General features: G+C 34.8%; 1 protein-coding gene across 1 annotated transcript in view; it reads right to left on the minus strand.

Moving 5' to 3' along the window:
* The window catches only part of LOC142337973 (beta-1,3-galactosyl-O-glycosyl-glycoprotein beta-1,6-N-acetylglucosaminyltransferase 4-like), a 101,863-nt gene that overhangs the window by 29,839 nt on the left and 47,769 nt on the right, over nt 1-24,255 (minus strand). Inside the window, exon 2 of the mRNA XM_075387606.1 lies at nt 6,156-6,272. Coding sequence (XP_075243721.1) covers nt 6,156-6,272 — 117 coding nt within the window. The remainder of the gene's footprint in view (nt 1-6,155; nt 6,273-24,255) is intronic.

Genomic DNA, 24,255 nt, shown 5'->3' on the forward strand with positions numbered 1-24,255 from the left:
GTGTCCAATAAAAACTGTGTTTCTAAACCGTTGTTTTTATTTTTGTCTCCGACGGATTGATATATATTAATATAAATATGTGAATAACTTGCTTTACTATTAGTAGTGTTTATGAACGGAGACCTGTCTAGTTTAAATACTCGTCGTTGTAGTTTTCCTCATTGTAATAGCCTCCGGGAGTTTCGCTGGCAAAGTGGACTCGGGGGCTTCGCCCATCACTGCTATCTCTTGAATGATTAGCATTGCTTTGTCTAGTAGGTGTCCTATCACGATCCTGATCTCTACTCCTATCACGATATCTGTTATCTGATCTTGGGGGAGCGTTGCTTTGTCTATCCCTACTATTTTGCCTATTGCTATCTCTGTAAGAGTTGTTTCTATAGTTACTTTGTCGTTCCTGTGACCGGCCATTGTTGGATGATGATCGAGAATTGGTTGAAGAGTTTGATGGGTACGGTGATCGATGTTGTTATTCAGACCTAGAGTTGCTTCGGTAATTTGATTGATATTGGTTATAAAAATTTCTGTGTTGGTCCCTAGAGTTTTGATTGTCATAATTGTTTGATCTGTAATTTTGTTGACTTGGTGAATGGCTCCGACTACGTTTATAATTATCTGTAACCTTTTCTCGATGTTGAGGCGAATTCCCATTTTCGTTTTTAAAATCTTCGTACTTAAAGCAATATGCTGTTGTGTGACCTCAACGTTTGCAAAACTTGCAAAATCTAGTCTGATTTTGTTTAAATCTTGGATTGTTATTGTCGTAGGTAGCATTTATTTTTGATCTTTCATGAGATTTGCAATTTCTGTGAGTTGGTTTTTTAACCGTTCTAATTTTATTTTATAGTCAATACTACTTGAGGCGGTACCCGTGAATTCGCTGCTAACGGAAAATTTTAAGTCCTTAGTTGCTACATGGTCCTTTAATTGTTGCCATGTTGTAGTTGGATCTTCTATTAACAACTGATGTGCCTTTTGTTTGAGTGCGGGAGGTGTTAGTCCTCTTACAAAGTACTCCATACACTTAGCGGTACGCTGGTCGTTGTTAAAAATCAGGATCTGGCCACCCTTTTTCAACTGCTTTTGTTACTCGGTGAATATAATTTTTTATCAACTCTTCTGGCTGTCTTTTAATACTCTCTACTTCAATCCCTTTTCTGTACTTATCCTTTGCATCAGTGAAACGAGTAATGAACTGAATCCTAACTTCGTTCTATGTTAATGCTGGAGCTAAGGTTTCAAACCATTGGGCTGCTGGCCCACGTAAAACCGAACCGAAAAACGTTTTTCTCTATCGTCGTATGCTGCTTGCAAGCCAGCATCCGCAGGATCTCTGGCTCCTAGCGAGAATTGGATTTTTCTTTGTATTAAACTAAAGAATTCCTGGGCATCTTCAGACGGATCTAAACCTGTAAATTTCTCTAACGCTATGTCAGGGTACGCAACAACGTTCGCTGCCCTGTTTTAGTATATGAAAGGAATATTTTATACGAATTAATATTAGTTTGGGTAATTATTGTAGAAAATCTTTTCGTTATAACTTTTAAGTAAAAAAACACTAATACTAAAGTAGAAAATTGAACTGTTTGTTTTGTGTTATGAATTCTATTTCTTTAGGACCGTTTAATGATTGTATTTCAAATTCAAAGTTTTTGCCGTTATCAATGCTAAAAATTTCAACCCAAGAGTAAATATCAGTTTGCTCAACGGTAAAATTTAATAACCAAGGATAAGTATTTTCAGAGTGTTCAAATTCAAAGGGTATTGGTGGAGTAGTTTAACTCTATTTGGTAAACTCGGATCGTCAGGAGAAACGTTGATGTATTTGGGTTTAGTGATTTTTAAAATTTGTAAGCCAAACGGGGAAGTTATATTTTGGTGGCTCATCCACAGGCAAGATGATAACGATTATGCTAATTCTATCAAACTGTTTTGATTTCTTAGAGCAACCAAAAGTCCATTAAAGTTTGGGTTAGTCCACTTATAAGTAATATAGATTTCGGTCTGTGTTTCGTTCGAAAAATGAAGGTAAATGCATAAAATGTTTTTGTTCTGATCAGTTAAATAATATAATACTTTGCCTATTTTATTCTGTACTTTAATACTTATATTTAAATTCTGAACATTTACTTTAATATATGACATAAATAACGTAGAACAATTGTTTTTTGTTGTTTTATAATCGTATTTTTGTAAGAAATTACACAGAAAACAGTATAAATACGTTTAATACGGGATGTTTAGTACATCAGTAGTAGTATTTTAGTAGCTATTATTATGTAGAAATGTTTATATATAATGTTTCTAGAGTGCTTGAGTCTGTTAATGACAGTATTTTAGCATGAAAGAACAACTTTTTTATTATAAGTTTGTGTACAAATTGGGTTAAGAAGGCTAATTTACGCTCTTTTAATTAACTATTGGCTAAATTTTCTGCAGGAATCTCGATCACTGTTTTTAGTTTTTAACAAAGTTAGTAAATTCTGAAAATTAGGGTTCTCAGGTGCATAAGTTATAAAAAAATTAGCGGGGGAATAATGCTCAAACACGTAGAAAATAGCTACAAAGGTAATTCCGTCAGTAATAAATCGTGTTATTTTACCACTTCTAGTGTTTTCTATTGCTGTTAGATTAAGATATTCTACAATAACTATTCCAGTTTGGTCCATGCACTGTTTAAAACCTCTATTGGTGAAAATGTTCGTGGGAAACCGGCTAGACTGGAAAAACTCTTATCAATTTATGCTATTTCCAGGCTACAAATCTATGTTGGGGGATAATATAATGTAAAAATGACTCTAAATTGGCTGAATTTTGTGTAAAATTGATAAAAATTGGATTAAAATGATGTTTTTACAGCTTAAATCGGATTAGTTTCCCTTAAATTATGATAAAAATGACGTTAATTTTGTTAAATTCTGGTTAATATTTGCGGATTTAGGTCAAAATAATGTTTATTTGGTTAAAATTTGATTAATATTATCCCACCCGGGTCAAGAACTGGATTGTACTAGTTAATATGAAAATGCAACAATGTGTCCTTAAATGAGTAGACAATTGGGTATAAATTACACTAAACAAGTTTTGGGGGAAGAATTTTGGTTAAATTTACGTTAAATTGTTTGAAAATGCTATATTTTAGGCGAAAATTCAGTAAAAACTAGACATATGTTACTCTAAATATCATTTGGGGGGGGTGAATTCTGGTTAAAATTCGGCTATTCAGTGTGAAAATACTAAAATTCAACTGTGAATTTGGTGAAAATCGGCTAATGTTTAGGATAATTAGGTGTTGGGGCGGCGAAATTTGGATAAATTTTGGTTATTTGGGGTGTAAATAATAATATTTAACCATTAATTTGGTGAAAATGGGGTCAGAAATAGACTAAACAGGTTTTGGGGGGATGAATTCTGTATAAATTATGATTATTCAAAGTGAAAATACTAAAATTCAACCATCAATTTGGTGAAAATTAGGTCAAAATTAGATTAAACCGGTTTTGGGGGATTAAATCTGGTTGAATTTCGGCTATTTAAAGTGTAAATACTAAAATTTAACCACAAATTTGATGAAAATTGGGTGAAAATTAGGCTAAACGGGTTTTGAGGGGGTAATTTTTGGTTAAATTTTGACTATGAGGTGTGAAAGTACTTCAATTGTTATATAAAAGAAACTAAAAATTGGACATATATTAGCCCCACCCGGGTCAGAACAATTTTACAAGAGCAAAGAATCAGTTGCCTGTTACTATTTTAATGTAAATTTACTGTATTTCGGCCGTAAATTTGATATAAATTACTCTATTTGTTTGTCTATTATTGTCTTTTAGTGTGCTTTCTCTTCTGTGGTAGTGGTTATTTTACTATTTTAATTCAATCGGATAGAAAAACAAAAATTCAGGCGTGATTCTTTCCTCTGGGCGTACCAGTTATCAAACTTGGCTGGGCTGCTACAGATCTCACAATACGGGATCTCTTTATGTACGCCAGTCAAAATTGACAAAAGATATAACAAATCGAAGGCAAAGATATATGCCTAAGACCTGTCTGTGCTATAAGTCTCAATTTAAAATAGTTGGGGGGCTGAAAGTGTTAAATTTATAAAAGATTAAATATAAAATTACAGCTTACTAATTACCAGTTGCGTTGTGCTGAAATCGAGATGAGCTGCAAGGCGATCGTTCTGTTGGGTAGTTCTTGTTTTGACGGGAAAAGAAATTTATAAAATTGAATCTAAAAATATTTGTTTTTAAGTTTTTAAACAGTGTTGTTCGATTATTTTCTTTTCTAAGTTTTAAGTTATTTTTCGAAATAAATGAAAGCAGTTGTCTGCTGCTAACTTCTGGAAGTTGTTTCAGTCTCTCTAATTTTATTTCGTCCCAGTTCGCTGAGAGAAAGAAAATATCCCCCTCAGCTCCGTTCGGGCCGATAGGGAGCGAATCAAAAACTCACGTTCATAGTGAGGTGCTTTTGAATTTTTCTATTGGCCGAGAAGGCAAGAGAATTAACTCTTTTTTATCTCACGGAAAAATTATTGAAACTCCAAAAAATAATAAAAATCGAAAAAGCCGAGAGCATCAATTATTGATCTCGTAGGCGCCTGTTTTCTGCTTTCCCCCTCTTCTAAAATCGCAACAATTATGGTTTTCTTGGGGTTTTTTTATGACACTCTATTGTCTTCTCCCCTGAAGCAATCTGCTTCATCTTTATTGAACTTGGGGGAAAAGATCTGCATTGCAACTGTCAAAAGCAGAAGTAATTGAAATCAAAAGAAACTGTGGTTTTAAAGGCCGCCTACGTTAAACAAAGTATGTTTTCTATCCTGGATATAAGCGAGGAGATCCAGGCCTAAAGTTGTGTTATTTAAATAAGTCGAACTGAGTTATTTAAATACTTGTGTACTGGTACAAGCGTTAGTTTGTTTAGCGCTCGGCGAAAGAATGGCTAATTCGCGCCTAAATACGTTCGTTATAATGCGGGATTAATTATCCGTTAATTTGTAATGGCTCTCGTAATACTACAATAAACATTCAAAGAGTAACCAAAAAAGGTTTTCCTAAAAAACAGTTCCAAAAAAAGAAAAATTTTCTAAAAGAACACAAAGACACGGAGAAATGGGCAAGAAACTTCAATTTTTTTAAAAAATAAGCCAAATTTGGCTTAAGTTAATAAATTCTCTCTACTTTAAATGACAGCAGAAAGTTTACAGCATCCAATTAAAGGTAATCAAATTACTTAAACTTTCAACCTTCAGCTGAAGCTAAAAAAACTCCCAGTTGATTTTTGGATCTTGAAAAAGATTTTCAAAGAAAAAACGCCCAAAACGCATCTAAAAAATCCCAACAACAATAATATCTCAACAATTTCTCCTACAGTATTAAAAGTTTTGAAATAGTCAAAAAAGCTCCCGGACGTAACAATTTTTGTGTTAAAAATTGTGTGACAAACCATTTTGGCCGAAAAAAATTGAGGTTTAAACTAATAAACTGTTTCGAAAATGCCTTACGTTAACAAACATTTTGCAGGATTGTTTCACACCTACTTTTTTTACAACTTTTTTGCCTTCTCTAGAAAAAATGTACCGCAACCACTCTCAAGTTTCCTCTGCTTTTTATTTTATTTTTGTGCAGCCATTTGACCTACATACTTTTTTTCTATAGTGGCATTGACACCCACATCCTGTTGCAAAACAAGTTTTTCGGATAAAAGACATAAGATTACTAAATCCCCCTCAGTGATTCGTAAAAAGACAAAGAGCGCAATAATAGCCTCGATCCAATTTTATCACTTTTCAATAAGAAAATGATTAACGTTTGAATAGATCGGTTTGTTCTATTTTTTCAATAAGCAAAATTTTAGTTAACCTTGTAGCTGATAAGAAACGTAGGACTCTTCAAATATTTCAACGATCATTTAGAACTATTATATAATGAGGCTATTCTCTTGCATGCAACATGATTTCAGAAAAATTGTGGCATGAACACTATCTGAATAAGTCCTGAAATGAATGAGTAACATTCTCATTTAGTTTTGACAATCTGAGAAGGATATAGAAACGTTGCGGTTGAGTTTCTTTGTCATCAAGATATCAAAATCTTTTGAAAAATCTCTTTACTATAGTTTTCCTGTAAATTGAGCAAGGAAAGTGCGCCTAGAAGGTCCCGCTGGCAGAAGAGTTCAGCCTCCAGCACTGAATATGTTCCCCACTTCACTTTGACAGCAGTCGTGACCACAAACACATTGTGGGAAAAACATGACGTCAGCCTTCGCACCTAAGCTCATTTTGAACCTAACTCTTGTTATGTTACATAACAAATGCCTATTGCATAACACTTAGTGAAACTTGATAATGTAGAGGTGTAAACGCTGAAAATTTGCTAAGAAATTTAACAGTTGCGATGCATGCCGTGAAAATTTCTAATTAAGAACTATGGTTTTTAACGGCGAAAGAAATAAACCGCTAAAATAGCAATTTTTACAACAACTCACCGCTTAATTTGTCAAATACCTTCAACGAACACAATAATGCAAAATGATGCAAGAGTAACGATGTATGAAATGCGGGCGGTGAAAACAAAATTCACCGCCAAAAACGGTAAACCATAGAAAATTTTACCGCTAAGTTATCATAATTTTCTATACATTCACTTTTTAAACACACTGTGTGAGGTGAATGTGGTTAAATCTCCGCAAACTTATAAAATTTGAACAATAGCAGCAAGAGTAGTAGCAAACATACCCGGCAGATTGCCGGAAAATAGCCGCCGTTGATTCCAATAAGCATGATTGGGATTGAAAGAATAGGTATTGAAAAAAAATGGATTTTTGTACAAAAACCTTTTTTAAGTCCGATTTATTTTGATGGCATTTCGTAGTGAACATATTTCTGTTTCATAAGAGAGAGGCTACAGGGGCTACTATCAATATCAATGAGCATTAGAGAGAGGTAACTAATACTTATAGGAGTGACGTTCAAATAGCGGGCATCTAAAATTGGGCTCTATGGGTTTATCCCGTTTCTATTTCTGACTTCAATTTTTATACTGACTCTGTTCATTTTGAATTGCTTTGCTGAGCAACTGATGTTCAAAATCACTTTTAGCAGAATGAAAGAAGAGAGAAACTAGCCTGGAGAAGTCAAGAAGATTTCACGCAAAACGTTGAAAAAGCGGCAAAATGAGGTAATGCGAAACATGTTTTGTTCGAGGAAGTAAAAAAAACATAGCAGGACAAGTCCTGACGTACAATTCAAAGAATTTTCATTTACTAAGCGGAAAACTAGACCTAGAATGGACTATGAAAAGATTGGAAAAACCTTAGAAAAAAAAATCCGATCCAAAAAATCGAAAAAACAGTAAAAATCAGAGTGAAATTGCCGCATGTGAACAAAAAATAACTAGCGAGAAAGCGAATGTTTGTTCAAACATCGTTTTCTCACTCTATTTTAAAATTAGAGCGAAAAAATTTCACGCCGCAAAACCACTCGCTTTTTGTTCCATTTCCTGTTTCGGCGTGACCAAAATCACTACTCCAATTTGACTTCAAAAATCATGAAAATGTGTGAACAGAAAACATTGCAGGAAGAATTCCGGAAACGAATCGAAGTGGAAATCCATTTAAATGCCATTCAACTACTCATCAGACAAAACTTACCTCCACTAATTGAGGATTATCTTGTTACAAAACCGTAGGACAAAAAAGTAAAAAAAAATCAGATCTATTTAATTATGATAAAAAATCTGACCAAAATTTGTCATCAATCGAGACCCCGAAATAATTATCTCTGTCAAAAATACCTCATCAACACAACTAGTACCTACTAAAACACCTTATGAGAAGTTTTCAAAATACTTGATGCCCAATCATGAAAAAAATAAGCTCTTACAAACAACTTTGACTAAAAAACAGGAAAAAGTTGAAACGTTTTTTAATATTACAAAGGCACATAAATCCAAAGGAAATTTCTTTTGAGCCGATAGGGTATCTAGATGATCGGAAAACAATAGGCAAGTCATAGTAGGCTAAGAAATTCTTCTAAAGAACGGAAATAAAACAAAAAACTGCAATAATTTAAAAAAATAGTTCCAACTTTCGATATTCTTTGTCATATTTCACAACAAAAAATTGATTCATATCCACAAAACTGCAATTATTTGTTAACTAAAAATTGCTCAAGTAATATGGGTCTTTTAATTACCCAGTTGATGCAGTAAAACAAAACAAAAGTCAAAAAATCTAAAAAATTAGCCCAAAAATCAGTGAAATACATGAAAAACCTCTGAATTAGCATAAAATTCACATAAGTTTCTAGACACCTTCAAAACAGTACCAACAACGGCCTAAAATTAAAAGAAAATCATAACCAAACCTCTTAACCAAAAAAAATGGAAAACCGCTTCAAAATGCCGCACGTGAACAAAAAATTTCAGTCGCTCACAGATTTTTTTTTCAAACCTCAATGTCTCGCTCCCTAGAAAACAGCGATATGAACAAAACACCACTCTCTTCTCGCTCCACTCTTCATTTTGTTCAGCAACAAAATTGCTCCAAATTTTTTCACGTGTTTTTCATTTCCCGCTTCAAAATTCACTCCAATAAAATTGATTAAAAAAAGGACTTCTCCAATACTCATCTTCGAGTCGTACAAAGACAGCGCCCCAATACAATTCAAATTCTTTGAATTGTAAACAAAAATAGGCGCGCTATAAAAGCCGGCTGAGAAGATGAGGGCGGCTATTAATAATAGTAGTTAAATGAAAATTTTTCATATTTTCATTCTCAATTTTCTCTTTTCATAAAAATATTCTAACCAAGGCGAGCTGGATAACAAATGATAGCTAAAAATTTTGCTGCTTGATTTTTGCTTCTATAGTTGTCATTAGAATGCAATAGGGTTCCGGTGGAAATTGTCAACCAACAACCTAACGTTATAAAAATTTGCAAATTTTTTGTTAAGAAAGCGCTTTTTTAAAGCATGCAAAAACTTTTTTAAAGTCTTTGTGGTTAAATATAGTGTAAATTGGAAAAACTGACGGTTTGGAAATTTCCCGACTAAATTTTTCCGATGAAGTTCTAAAACGTCTCAAAAGTTGTTGAAACAGCTATATCATTATTATGGATAAATTTTGTGGAAGCCATCGTGAGAAAGGATGTCTGGAGCCTGGATTGACGTCAACAAAAACCAGCCTGGTCGTTGAATGAGGTTAAAATTTTCTAAAAAGAACGTAGAAATGTGGTGAAAATAGTCTCGTACAATGAGGCCAATAGGATTTTAAGATGTTATTGATTCGACCCTGACTGAAAGGAACTCAATGTTCAATGAGCAGAAAATCCTTATGTATAATTTTGTATAATTTTGTGTTGAACAGTGGTGGAAGCAGTTTTCAACGCAATGCGCAGATATCCTCCAGAGGTGAATGCGTTGAAAGCTTCGAATTTGCATTAAATTTAGTGGTGAATTTTTGTAAGCCTTCTGGGTCAAACTGAAGTTGAACAGTCAGAATAGCACGACAAAAAACTCAAAGCAATAATCAGATCGAAGTCCAATAGAATTGCTCACGATATGTTCACAAGTTTAGTAGATAAGATAATATTTCACGGGGAGTAAAGTGAATTGAACTGAAGCACGACTCAACGTGGAACTCAAATTCGAACCACTAATCTTTCATTAAGTCGCCACTCGAGCACAAATTACGAAATCACTTTCAAACAAGCTCTTTAAGATTTTTTTGTGATGATTTCTGTTTTTGGCAAAGAACGTTTGACAAAAGTTCTCAGCGGTTACTAAATCTTCGGCGGCGTCAATTGTAGACTAAAGTATGACCTAGTGGATATTTGTGCCTGTTCTGCAACGAAAAATTGCCACAAAAAATACAAAAAATTACAAAAAAAAATCAGTTAAAACCCTCAATATTATCATTTTATCTTGCCCTACAGTGCGTATTGAAACCCAACTCCTGAGTGGTAACTTACTTCTCAGTATGTTGTGATTCTATAAAGAATTTTAGAGATTGTACAACCAAAGTTTACTCTAAAGGATTGAAACGGGATTATTTTATTATTCTCAAATTTTTTTTCAGGGGTACTACGAAGCACAAGGACAGTTTCCCCTAATAGTTTACAGTAGCCTAGCGTAGTTTCACTCCTATTTCATTAAGCAACTGAGTGAAGTGGTGGTTTTTGAAAGAAAACGCGGAGTGAAAAATGTAGTAGTTGCTACATCTCTTCACTTTGTTGATTTTCGGTGAAAAGGTCTTTAAAAACATACACATCGTTGACAAGCTTGTTTCTCCTTTCGAGTAGCAAAAACAGTTATCTGGAACTAAAAATAAGTTTTTTTCTGCTTTGAATTATAACTTCAATTCTTATCAGAAACTCAAGTAAAATTTGATTGTTTTGACTGGAAAATTTCCATATTAGAAGAAAGCGAATTGTTTGAACCAGCAATGCTGAACGATTATTTAGTGCGTGTAAATGAGTGTCAAATAATGCCGAAGTGGTAATCTACGATATAGAGGATTTCGAGTTAAAAACAGTACTCTCAAACACGTGGTATCCGGACAGATTTGGATCCGTTGAAACGAACTGGTTGGTGTAAAGTTTTCTTCGTACACGGGAGAATAGTCATTTCATTTATATATTATCTTGTGTATATATATATATATATATATATATATATATATATATATATATATATATATATATATATATATATATATACCAGCTTCTCAAAATTAGAAAACAAATGCAACTCAAGAGCGGAAAAAAGGTATGCATTCCTTTATCGTCTCTTTGAAAGGGGGTTCTTTTCAATTGCTATTGCTACGAGATGTGCAATTCAAGTAGAGAATTTTTTCTAATTATAGGCATCTAATCTTATCCCTAGTTGATATAGATTTGTCTCGACCCCAGGCGCACGTGCTATTATTTACAGCCCAGGTTACCTACCTTAGACGAAACTTTGAAAACTTACTAAGACTTATAAGCTGCCGTAGAAAACTTACAAAACTTTGTACGGCACCGTATAAGGCCGTAATAAGTTTTCTACGGCACCGTAGCCAATTGATGTAAATACTGATTTTTAAATTCTAAATCCCTAAAATCGACTTTAAATCTATCGCTTATCTAATACAACTCACTTTTTCATCACTTTATGGCACTGGGTATAACTTTTTAAATCTCTGAAAAATTACAAAACTTAGTACGGTGCCTTATAAGGCCGTATCAAGTTTTGTAATTTTTCTAAGGTAAAGTTTTCGAACTTTAATTTGCTCTGCAGGTAGGCCTTGTGGTCAAAACAATTACCTCGAAACAGTTCGAAGTTGCAAAAACTTCTTACGCTTCTTCTAAGGTCGTACCGAACACTTTGGAAGTCTAATGATATCTTTTGCAGTTCATGTCATTGATCAAGCAACAAAATTGTTCAAATATCCATCAAAAGCGTCAGAAACTTCCAAAGAAGACCAATGCTTACGTATTATGTCTCAAAGAAATGATTAGCTGTAAAATGAAGTTCGAAAAAAAAATTTGCGGTTTAAGTGAATCAGATAAAAGTAGCAATTTTTAAACATGAAACTGTCAGCACCACTTACATAGCTTGTGAATAATTCCCCAACTACAAGCGCAGAGTTTACAAGAAGGAATTGAAAAAATATGTGTTTGATTCGCGTTCTGTTCAATTAAATCTGTTCTGGTTTCAGAAAAAATTTTTTACTCAAAGTTTGGCTCATTTGAAAGTTCATTTTCAAGTTTTTTTGAGCATTCACAACCACCAAAGTCCTCTTGCAGATCTACAGTCAGATTACTTAAACTATGTAAAAGAATGATTGAACAAGAATAATCAAATGCGCAACAATAAATACATTTGATCGCTTTAAAAAATTAAATCAAATTTTTCTATTTTTTGAAAGTTCTCTATGGTTTTGGCATCTAAATGGCTAATAAACAGTGCAATATCTGGCCACTAGGCTTTCACTGCTTGCAATTGAATTTTTTTGTCCTGAAACTTTTTTGTTGAACGGTTATTCAGGATGGATTCCTGAAAACAATGTCCAATCTCAGATTTTATTGGCTGAGGTGTGCTTTTTGCAATCGAACAGGTTTTTCTGCGTACAATTTGTGTTTTCCAGACAATTCTCAAGTCCCTTAAGCTAACTATATCACTGGTTGCTGGTAATTCAACGTTTTTTCCAATTTATTATTTTTGTCAAATTTCTGTGTATGTTGTTTTGTATCAAAACTGATAAAACACCATAACCTTCATGGTGAGGTTTCAAAGTTTTTTTCATCTCATCATGAAGGTTTTACTTAACAAGAAACAAAAACAATTGGACTGAATTGCCTCGCAGAAACACGCCAGAGGCACCGTTTAACGCCGTCGAGAATTTTTTCGGCATTTTTAAGCTTTAAAAAAAGCTGAAAAAATGTGGTATAATTGAGGTGTTTGTTAATATCTCTCGAAGTACGGTACAAAATTTGTTTGGCAATGTCGCGTGTTGTTGGTACTAAACTGTTTCTGTTTTCTCTGCTTACTGCAATGAAGCTGGTAAAGAGGTATTCAACTCCAAATTTGAAAAAAAGTCAACATTTTTATTTTCATATAGACTTTATCGTCGATAACGTGTTTCAAATACTCGTTTTCGCAAAAATAGTTCAACGACCGTTTGAATAGTTCATTTTGAACCCAACAAAAGTGGGTGAACTGGTAAGCACTGAAAAAAGTAAAATAAAAGCATGCAGAGCGTTCTATCTCAAGATATATATTATTTTTTTTGAATTTTAAAACTGTAAAAAATATTTTTCTTAGAGTCCCTTCATTATGAATCATTATTAGGTAGCAAGTACTATAAAAACCAAATTTATTTAGCTTGTTGAGAATGATAAAGCACATAGTTGCTGCAAAATAGTCAATCATTCGTTTTGTGTTCCGATAACAACGTTTTTCACTGATAAAACAGACACCTGCCGAAAATCCTAAATGGTCAAATTGCTCAACCTTGTAAACCCTTCTAAACTCATTTTATAGCAGCATGTGACATCTGTTGAAAATTACACAAGCTTGAAGCGCGAATTAGAGCTCAAAATTTGGGAAAAATTGAAATCAGAATGAAAATTTTGTGATTTGTAAAAGTTGCAAACAAGTGAAGGTAAAGTTGATCAAGGATAGTTTTTGAAACTTTTTCAATAAGGTCTCACTCCTTATTAAACGCACAAGCAAAGCAAGTCCAACAGTGCACATATCTTACCATTTAAGACCTCATTTCGTTGTTTTTTTAATTATAAAACTGGTAAATATGAAGCAACTTTTTTTCATCCTTAATAATCCAAACAAAAATTTGTATTGCAAGGGAACTCAAACACCAAATTTTCACTTCAGAGCAGTCCTCATAGAGTCAATCAACGTCATACAACTTCATTTTTTGGAGGAACGCAGCACTTGAACTATGCTGCACTTTAAGAACTAAAAAAATTAGTGAAGATTTAAAAAAAATCCCGTTTTGTTTTTCAATTTGAAATGATGTAGTCGTTCTCGTAATGAGCGTTGTTATTACTTAAAAATTGTGTTTTTCAACCCTCTGTTGGGTCCCTGAAGCTGTCTCAATCATAGAACAGGTTTTATTATGTTTTTGATGGACTTTTTGCATTGCTTTTCTTCAAATTTTTGTCTTTTCAGATACCGAAAGTCAGGTTACAGTTTATTGTTTCATCGATATCTCCTGAAGTACTGAATCAAATTCAACAAACGAGCGAGGTGGCATTTTGTTCCTATTGATTTGTTCTAGCCTATTGTAGTCTTTTTCTTAAGTCTGCCTGTGCAAATAACAATTAGGGTGTAAACTTAAAAAAAATATATCATTTTAAGCGTTATTATGAATTTATGTGGTTTTTATTGTAATGAGGGTTGTTGTTACTTGCAAATTGTGTTATTTACGCTAGTGTCGGGTCCATGAAGCTATTTGAGTCAATAGTTTTTAGCAATTCAACAATTTTTCTGTTTTCACGATTTCATCAAATTTCTGTGGATGTTGTTTTATGTCAAAACACACAAAACATCATAACCTTCATGGTGAGGTGGGAAATTTTTTCCCACCTCACGATGAAGGTTTGTAGTGAACTAGAACGTGGAAGTGGACCAGAATTAAACCCACAAATACGCCGGGAACGCTGTTTCACGTTGTTTTACGTCGGTTCCGGAGACCTTGGGCTTCGATTTTAGCCCAAAAAATGGGGTACAGTACAGTATTTTGTTAATATCTTCTAAAGTACTGAACCAAATTAAACGGGAGTTGTCGCATTTTGTGTTGTTGTTGCAGTGTTTGGTTGGTTTCTCAAATCGGCCTAATCAAAAAGTTATTAACGTTCAAAGTTGAAGTAGTTCGAATTTTCGGGCTATTCTGGGTGACCCAAATTTCGGTACAACAAAACACGCGATTTACCCAACAAGTGTTAGTGTTTTAGAATCCCTAGTTAGTGGGGAGTCTCCCCATATATATTTTGTTTGCAGTTTTATGTAGTCCAGATGGTCAATTTTAGCGTTACATGAGCAGTACCTGTCCTATTTGCTCATTTGGTACGGCACCTTTATGTTGGAATATCTCCTCATAGAGTGAACCGATTTTTGATCTGTTTGTTGATTTGAACTCAACTTGAGCCGTACTTGAATCCCTGTAAATAGCGTTTTGTTTCTTTCAGCCGTTTTCGAGAAATTGGCCAGGACACATACCTCCATTTTGAGCTATTCGTGTCCGGTACTTTTGCTGTACCTACATGTTAGACAACTAAAACCAGCTCATTTAGACTCGATATTTAGTTCGTTAGACTCGTTTGATAATGGTGATTGTCGCCATATATATTTCACACCCCATTTTATGTAGTTCAGAAGGTCAATTTTAGCTCTGAATATGGCGTATCCCTCTTCTGGGGTCAGTTGGTACGGTACCTTATTTTTGCTATAACTCCTCGAAGAATGCACCGATTGGGCTCATATTCTAATATGATGCGTATCTCAAGCAGTGCTTCAAACTGTGATAAGGGCGTTGTTTTTTGTTCAGCCGTTTCAGAGAAATGGGCCAGTAAACTTGCCCTCGATTTTAGCGCCAGAAGAGGTTGTCACCAGCGGGTGACACCGCCACCGCCGTCGTTTTGACACCTTGAAGCTTTGAAGTGTGTTAGAAAAATTAGTGTTCTGAATAGCCCGTCTAATGTAGATTCTGAATATGTATACTTTATATAGCGTTTTCTGATGTTTTGGTGTTCAATTTTAGCTCTGAAAGTGGTGTATCTCTCCTCTAGGGTTATTTGGTACGGTACATTATTTTTGCTATAACTCCTTGAAGAATGCACCGATTGGGCTAATTTTTTAATATAATGCGTATTTCAAGCAGTGCTACAAACGGTATTAAGGGCGTTTGTTTTTGTTCAGCCGTTTTTGAGAAATTGACCGGGAAACTTGACCCCAGATTGACCCCTGAGGAGGGGAAACACTACATTGATGACAATTTTACGGACATAGAGCTTACTTTTAGAGTTGTTTTAGTAGCTTGTTAGACTCAGTGTATGCCAGTGGTACTGTCAGCAAAATTTGGTTGTTTTAGTTAAATTATTTGTTTGACATATTTGTCATTTTGGATGATTCAGGTCACTTTTTTGGTCATTTGGTACCAAAGGCTAGATCGTTAATAACTCTGCGTACAGTAATTTTTTTTTCCTATTGAGTTGCATAGTTAGAGAGCTCATTATGCGTGCTTTCTTTTGATATAATGAAACCTGCAAAAATATTCACCAGAAGTTGTAAATTTGTGTACGAGCATGGGAAACGTCCCTATTTTCGATCGGACTCGGTCGATTTTTGCTAATAACTCTGTGTATAGAGGAAACTTTTTCATTTTGTTTAGTGATATGAACAGCTTAGTTCAAGACGGTTTCAATGGTATACATGTCACATAGTGTTGTTTTCAAAAAGTAGTGAAATTAGCCCGCGAGTCGACCGTAATTTGGGTCATTTTGGACGTTTCTGACGTCCGTTCGTGACGTAACTTCATCGTAACTGATTCTCGTATCCATTGCAAAATGCATTTCCATGCTCTCTGAGTTCCATGGCATTGTTCCAGAACTCATGCCAAAATTTGGCGTTGGTCGGTTGGTGATTTTTGGGGGGGTTGTTTGGGGGGTGGCGGTTTGGCACCGGGGTGGGGGGGGAGCGGTCGCTTGGTGGGGGTGGCCGTGCGTCTCGTGTGTTGTCTTTGATGTTCTTTTATGTGTACTAACCAAATGTTTTTTCAGAGTTTGTTTTTGCTTTGCTTCTCTTCTGTCTGCTGTCGTCTCCTGCCAGGTGAGTTCTTCCCGCTTCTTTGCTCGCTAGATTGGCTAGCTGTTGCTTTCTTTCGGTCTGGTTTGCTCTGCACCGCAGAGCTGCGGTTTTCGGACCGGTTTTTTCAGTCCGTGTTCCCACATCGTGGGAATGTGTTCTTGCAAAGCAAGAAGGTTCGTTGAAGCTTTGCGCTCTTCTTGGATTTTCAGTTTTGCGCTTTTTTTGTTTGCTTCCGCTTTTTTTTGGTCTGGTTTGCTGTGCATCGCACAGCTTCGGTTTTTACAGCTTAGGACTTGTTCAAAGTTTTGATATTCTACCTAGGAGTGCAATAGTCCTAGTAGGCTCTGAAAAAGGGCTAATTGTTGATCTAGCTGGTCTGAGAAAAAAGTACTTAATACGTTGTCAAATTTCGAGCTCAAAAATTACTCTTGTGCTATTTCATAAAAAGTCTCTTTCAGTATCGTGAAGGACTTGTTCAAATAATTTGAGGGTCTATGTAGGAGTGTCATAGTCCTAGTAGGTTCTGATAGAGGGCTGATTGTTGATCTAGCTGGTCTGAGAAAAAAGTACTTAATACGTTGTCAAATTTCGAGCTCAAAAATTACTCTTGTGCGTTTTCATAAAAAGTCTATTTCAGTATAGTGAAGGACTTGTTCAAATAATTTGAGGGTCTATGTAGGAGTGTCATAGTCCTAGTATGTTCTGATAGATGGCTAATTGTTGATCTAGCTGGTCTGAGAAAAAAGTACTTAATACGTTGTCAAATTTCGAGCTCAAAAATTACTCTTGTGCGTTTTCATAAAAAGTCTCTTTCAGTATAGTGAAGGACTTGTTCAAATAATTTGAGGGTCTATGTAGGAGTGTCATAGTCCTAGTAGGTTCTGATAGATGGCTAATTGTTGATCTAGCTGGTGTGAGAAAAAAGTACTTAATACGTTGTCAAATTTCGAGCTCAAAAGTTATTTTTTTGCGTTTTCATAAAAAGTCTCTTTCCGTATAGTGGAGGACTTGTTCAAATAATTTGAGGGTCTATGTAGGAGTGTCATAGTCCTAGTAGGTTCTGATAGAGGGCTAATTGTTGACCTAGCTGGTCTGAGAAAAAAGTACTTAATACGTTGTCAAATTTCGAGCTCAAAAGTTACTCTTGTGCTATTTCATAAAAAGTCTCTTTCAGTATAGTGAAGGACTTGTTCAATTAATTTGAGGGTCTATGTAGGAGTGTCTTAGTCCTAGTAGGTTCTGATAGAGGGCTAATTATTGATCTAGCTGATCTGAGAAAAAAGTACTTAATACGTTGTCAAATTTCGAGCTCAAAAATTACTCTTGTGCGTTTTCATAAAAAGTCTCTTTCAATATAGTGAAGGACTTGTTCAAATAATTTGAGGGTCTATGTAGGAGTGTCATAGTCCTAGTAGGTTCTGATAGTGGGATAATTGTTGATCTAGCTGGTCTGAGAAAAAAGTACCTAATACGTTGTCAAATTTCGAGCTCAAAAATTGCTCTTGTACGTTTTCATAAAAAGTCTCTTTCAGTATAGTGAAGGACTTGTTCAATTAATTTGAGGGCCTATGTAGGAGTGTTTTAGTCCTAGTAGGTTCTGATAGAGGGCTAATTATTGATCTAGCTGATCTGAGAAAAAAGTACTTAATACGTTGTCAAATTTCGAGCTCAAAAGTTATTCTTGTGCGTTTTCATAAAAAGTCTCTTTCAGTATGGTGAAGGACTTGTTCAAATAATTTGAGGGTCTATGTAGGAGAGTCATAGTCTTAGTAGGATCTGATAGAGGGCTAATTGTTGATCTAGCTGGTCTGAGAAAAAAGTACTTAATACGTTGTCAAATTTCGAGCTCAAAAATTACTCTTGTGCGTTTTCATAAAAAGTCTCTTTCAATATAGTGAAGGACTTGTTCAAATAATTTGAGGGTCTATGTAGGAGTGTCATAGTCCTAGTAGGTTCTGATAGTGGGATAATTGTTGATCTAGCTGGTCTGAGAAAAAAAGTACTTAATACGTTGTCAAATTTCGAGCTCAAAAATTGCTCTTGTACGTTTTCATAAAAAGTCTCTTTCAGTATAGTGAAGGACTTGTTCAATTAATTTGAGGGTCTATGTAGGAGTGTCTTAGTCCTAGTAGGTTCTGATAGAGGGCTAATTATTGATCTAGCTGATCTGAGAAAAAAGTACTTAATACGTTGTCAAATTTCGAGCTCAAAATTTATTCTTGTGCGTTTTCATAAAAAGTCTCTTTTAGTATGGTGAAGGACTTGTTCAAATAATTTGAGGGTCTATGTAGGAGAGTCATAGTCTTAGTAGGATCTGATAGAGGGCTAATTGTTGATCTAGCTGGTCTGAGAAAAAAGTACTTAATACATTGTCAAATTTCGAGTTCAAAAATTACTCTTGTGCTATTTCATAAAAAGTCTCTTTCAGTATAGTGAAGGACTTGTTCAAATAATTTGAGGGTCTATGTAGGAGTGTCATAGTCCTAGTAGGTTCTGATAGTGGGATAATTGTTGATCTAGCTGGTCTGAGAAAAAAAGTACTTAATACGTTGTCAAATTTCGAGCTCAAAAATTGCTCTTGTACGTTTTCATAAAAAGTTTCTTTCAGTATAGTGAAGGGCTTGTTCAATTAATTTGAGGGTCTATGTAGGAGTGTCTTAGTCCTAGTAGGTTCTGATAGAGGGCTAATTATTGATCTAGCTGATCTGAGAAAAAAGTACTTAATACGTTGTCAAATTTCGAGCTCAAAAGTTATTCTTGTGCGTTTTCATAAAAAGTCTCTTTCAGTATGGTGAAGGACTTGTTCAAATAATTTGAGGGTCTATGTAGGAGAGTCATAGTCTTAGTAGGATCTGATAGAGGGCTAATTGTTGATCTAGCTGGTCTGAGAAAAAAGTACTTAATACGTTGTCAAATTTCGAGCTCAAAAATTACTCTTGTGCGTTTTCATAAAAAGTCTCTTTCAATATAGTGAAGGACTTGTTCAAATAATTTGAGGGTCTATGTAGGAGTGTCATAGTCCTAGTAGGTTCTGATAGAGGTCTAATTGTTGATCTAGCTGGTCTGAGAAAAAAGTACTTAATATGTTGTCAAATTTCGAGCTCAAAAATTACTCTTGTGCGTTTTCATAAAAAGTCTCTTTCATTATAGTGAAGGACTTGTTCAAATAATTTGAGGGTCTATGTAGGAGTGTCATAGTCCTAGTAGGTTCTGATAGAGGGCTAATTGTTGATCTAGCTGGTCTGAGAAAAAAGTACTTAATACGTTGTCAAATTTCGAGCTCAAAAATTACTCTTGTGCGTTTTCATAAAAAGTCTCTTTCAGTATAGTGAAGGACTTGTTCAAATAGTTTGAGGGTCTATGTAGGAGTGTCATAGTCCTAGTAGGTTCTGATAGAGGGCTAATTGTTGATCTAGCTGGTCTGAGAAAAAAGTACTTAATACGTTGTCAAATTTCGAGCTCAAAAATTGCTCTTGTACGTTTTCATAAAAAGTCTCTTTCAGTATAGTGAAGGGCTTGTTCAATTAATTTGAGGGTCTATGTAGGAGTGTCTTAGTCCTAGTAGGTTCTGATAGAGGGCTAATTATTGATCTAGCTGATCTGAGAAAAAAGTACTTAATACGTTGTCAAATTTCGAGCTCAAAAGTTATTCTTGTGCGTTTTCATAAAAAGTCTCTTTCAGTATGGTGAAGGACTTGTTCAAATAATTTGAGGGTCTATGTAGGAGAGTCATAGTCTTAGTAGGATCTGATAGAGGGCTAATTGTTGATCTAGCTGGTCTGAGAAAAAAGTACTTAATACGTTGTCAAATTTCGAGCTCAAAAATTACTCTTGTGCGTTTTCATAAAAAGTCTCTTTCAATATAGTGAAGGACTTGTTCAAATAATTTGAGGGTCTATGTAGGAGTGTCATAGTCCTAGTAGGTTCTGATAGAGGTCTAATTGTTGATCTAGCTGGTCTGAGAAAAAAGTACTTAATATGTTGTCAAATTTCGAGCTCAAAAATTACTCTTGTGCGTTTTCATAAAAAGTCTCTTTCATTATAGTGAAGGACTTGTTCAAATAATTTGAGGGTCTATGTAGGAGTGTCATAGTCCTAGTAGGTTCTGATAGAGGGCTAATTGTTGATCTAGCTGGTCTGAGAGAAAAGTACTTAATACGTTGTCAAATTTCGAGCTCAAAAATTACTCTTGTGCGTTTTCATAAAAAGTCTCTTTCAGTATAGTGAAGGACTTGTTCAAATAGTTTGAAGGTCTATGTAGGAGTGTCATAGTCCTAGTAGGTTCTGATAGAGGGCTAATTGTTGATCTAGCTGGTCTGAGAAAAAAGTACTTAATACGTTGTCAAATTTCGAGCTCAAAAATTACTCTTGTGCGTTTTCATAAAAAGTCTATTTCAGTATAGTGAAGGACTTGTTCAAATATTTTGAGGGTCTATGTAGGAGTGTCATAGTCCTAGTAAGTTCTGATAGATGGCTAATTGTTGATCTAGCTGGTCTGAGAAAAAAGTACTTAATACGTTGTCAAATTTCGAGCTCAAAAATTACTCTTGTGCGTTTTCATAAAAAGTCTCTTTCATTATAGTGAAGGACTTGTTCAAATAATTTGAGGGTCTATGTAGGAGTGTCATAGTCCTATTAGGTTCTGATAGAGGGCTAATTGTTGATCTAGCTGGTCTGAGAAAAAAGTACTTAATACGTTGTCAAATTTCGAGCTCAAAAATTACTCTTGTGCGTTTTCATAAAAAGTCTCTTTCAGTATAGTGAAGGACTTGTTCAATTAATTTGAGGGTCTATGTAGGAGTGTCTTAGTCCTAGTAGGTTCTGATAGAGGGCTAATTGTTGATCTAGCTTGTCTGAGAAAAAAGTACTTAATATGTTGTCAAATTTCGAGCTCAAAAATTACTCTTGTGCGTTTTCATAAAAAGTCTCTTTCATTATAGTGAAGGACTTGTTCAATTAATTTGAGGGTCTATGTAGGAGTGTCTTAGTCCTAGTAGGTTCTGATAGAGGGCTAATTGTTGATCTAGCTGATCTGAGAAAAAAGTACTTAATACGTTGTCAAATTTCGAGCTCAAAAGTTATTCTTGTGCGTTTTCATAAAAAGTCTCTTTCAGTATGGTGAAGGACTTGTTCAAATAATTTGAGGGTCTATGTAGGAGAGTCATAGTCCTAGTAGGTTCTGATAGAGGTCTAATTGTTGATCTAGCTGGTCTGAGAAAAAAGTACTTAATATGTCAAATTTCGAGCTCAAAAATTACTCTTGTGCGTTTTCATAAAAAGTCTCTTTCATTATAGTGAAGGACTTGTTCAAATAATTTGAGGGTCTATGTAGGAGTGTCATAGTCCTAGTAGGTTCTGATAGAGGGCTAATTGTTGATCTAGCTGGTCTGAGAAAAAAGTACTTAATACTTTGTCAAATTTCGAGCTCAAAAATTACTCTTGTGCGTTTTCATAAAAAGTCTCTTTCAGTATAGTGAAGGACTTGTTCAAATAGTTTGAGGGTCTATGTAGGAGTGTCGTAGTCCTAGTAGGTTCTGATAGAGGGCTAATTGTTGATCTAGCTGGTCTGAGAAAAAAGTACTTAATACGTTGTCAAATTTCGAGCTCAAAAATTGCTCTTGTACGTTTTCATAAAAAGTCTCTTTCAGTATAGTGAAGGGCTTGTTCAATTAATTTGAGGGTCTATGTAGGAGTGTCTTAGTCCTAGTAGGTTCTGATAGAGGGCTAATTATTGATCTAGCTGATCTGAGAAAAAAGTACTTAATACGTTGTCAAATTTCGAGCTCAAAAGTTATTCTTGTGCGTTTTCATAAAAAGTCTCTTTCAGTATGGTGAAGGACTTGTTCAAATAATTTGAGGGTCTATGTAGGAGAGTCATAGTCTTAGTAGGATCTGATAGAGGGCTAATTGTTGATCTAGCTGGTCTGAGAAAAAAGTACTTAATACGTTGTCAAATTTCGAGCTCAAAAATTACTCTTGTGCGTTTTCATAAAAAGTCTCTTTCAATATAGTGAAGGACTTGTTCAAATAATTTGAGGGTCTATGTAGGAGTGTCATAGTCCTAGTAGGTTCTGATAGAGGTCTAATTGTTGATCTAGCTGGTCTGAGAAAAAAGTACTTAATATGTTGTCAAATTTCGAGCTCAAAAATTACTCTTGTGCGTTTTCATAAAAAGTCTCTTTCATTATAGTGAAGGACTTGTTCAAATAATTTGAGGGTCTATGTAGGAGTGTCATAGTCCTAGTAGGTTCTGATAGAGGGCTAATTGTTGATCTAGCTGGTCTGAGAAAAAAGTACTTAATACGTTGTCAAATTTCGAGCTCAAAAATTACTCTTGTGCGTTTTCATAAAAAGTCTCTTTCAGTATAGTGAAGGACTTGTTCAAATAGTTTGAGGGTCTATGTAGGAGTGTCATAGTCCTAGTAGGTTCTGATAGAGGGCTAATTGTTGATCTAGCTGGTCTGAGAAAAAAGTACTTAATACGTTGTCAAATTTCGAGCTCAAAAATTACTCTTGTGCGTTTTCATAAAAAGTCTATTTCAGTATAGTGAAGGACTTGTTCAAATATTTTGAGGGTCTATGTAGGAGTGTCATAGTCCTAGTAAGTTCTGATAGATGGCTAATTGTTGATCTAGCTGGTCTGAGAAAAAAGTACTTAATACGTTGTCAAATTTCGAGCTCAAAAATTACTCTTGTGCGTTTTCATAAAAAGTCTCTTTCAGTATAGTGAAGGACTTGTTCAAAAAGTTTGAGGGTCTATGTAGGAGTGTCATAGTCCTAGTAGGTTCTGATAGAGGGCTAATTGTTGATCTAGCTGGTCTGAGAAAAAAGTACTTAATACGTTGTCAAATTTCGAGCTCAAAAATTACTCTTGTGCGTTTTCATAAAAAGTCTATTTCAGTATAGTGAAGGACTTGTTCAAATATTTTGAGGGTCTATGTAGGAGTGTCATAGTCCTAGTAAGTTCTGATAGATGGCTAATTGTTGATCTAGCTGGTCTGAGAAAAAAGTACTTAATACGTTGTCAAATTTCGAGCTCAAAAATTACTCTTGTGCGTTTTCATAAAAAGTCTCTTTCATTATAGTGAAGGACTTGTTCAAATAATTTGAGGGTCTATGTAGGAGTGTCATAGTCCTATTAGGTTCTGATAGAGGGCTAATTGTTGATCTAGCTGGTCTGAGAAAAAAGTACTTAATACGTTGTCAAATTTCGAGCTCAAAAATTACTCTTGTGCGTTTTCATAAAAAGTCTCTTTCAGTATAGTGAAGGACTTGTTCAATTAATTTGAGGGTCTATGTAGGAGTGTCTTAGTCCTAGTAGGTTCTGATAGAGGGCTAATTATTGATCTAGCTGATCTGAGAAAAAAGTACTTAATACGTTGTCAAATTTCGAGCTCAAAAGTTATTCTTGTGCGTTTTCATAAAAAGTCTCTTTCAGTATGGTGAAGGACTTGTTCAAATAATTTGAGGGTCTATGTAGGAGAGTCATAGTCTTAGTAGGATCTGATAGAGGGCTAATTGTTGATCTAGCTGGTCTGAGAAAAAAGTACTTAATACGTTGTCAAATTTCGAGCTCAAAAATTACTCTTGTGCGTTTTCATAAAAAGTCTCTTTCAATATAGTGAAGGACTTGTTCAAATACTTTGAGGGTCTATGTAGGAGTGTCATAGTCCTAGTAGGTTCTGATAGAGGTCTAATTGTTGATCTAGCTGGTCTGAGAGAAAAGTACTTAATATGTCAAATTTCGAGCTCAAAAATTACTCTTGTGCGTTTTCATAAAAAGTCTCTTTCATTATAGTGAAGGACTTGTTCAAATAATTTGAGGGTCTATGTAGGAGTGTCATAGTCCTAGTAGGTTCTGATAGAGGGCTAATTGTTGATCTAGCTGGTCTGAGAAAAAAGTACTTAATACGTTGTCAAATTTCGAGCTCAAAAATTACTCTTGT

This window comes from Convolutriloba macropyga, chromosome 4, assembly GCF_964194025.1.
Source record: "Convolutriloba macropyga chromosome 4, txConMacr16.3, whole genome shotgun sequence".
In the NCBI taxonomy this organism is placed as follows: domain Eukaryota; kingdom Metazoa; phylum Xenacoelomorpha; order Acoela; family Convolutidae; genus Convolutriloba; species Convolutriloba macropyga.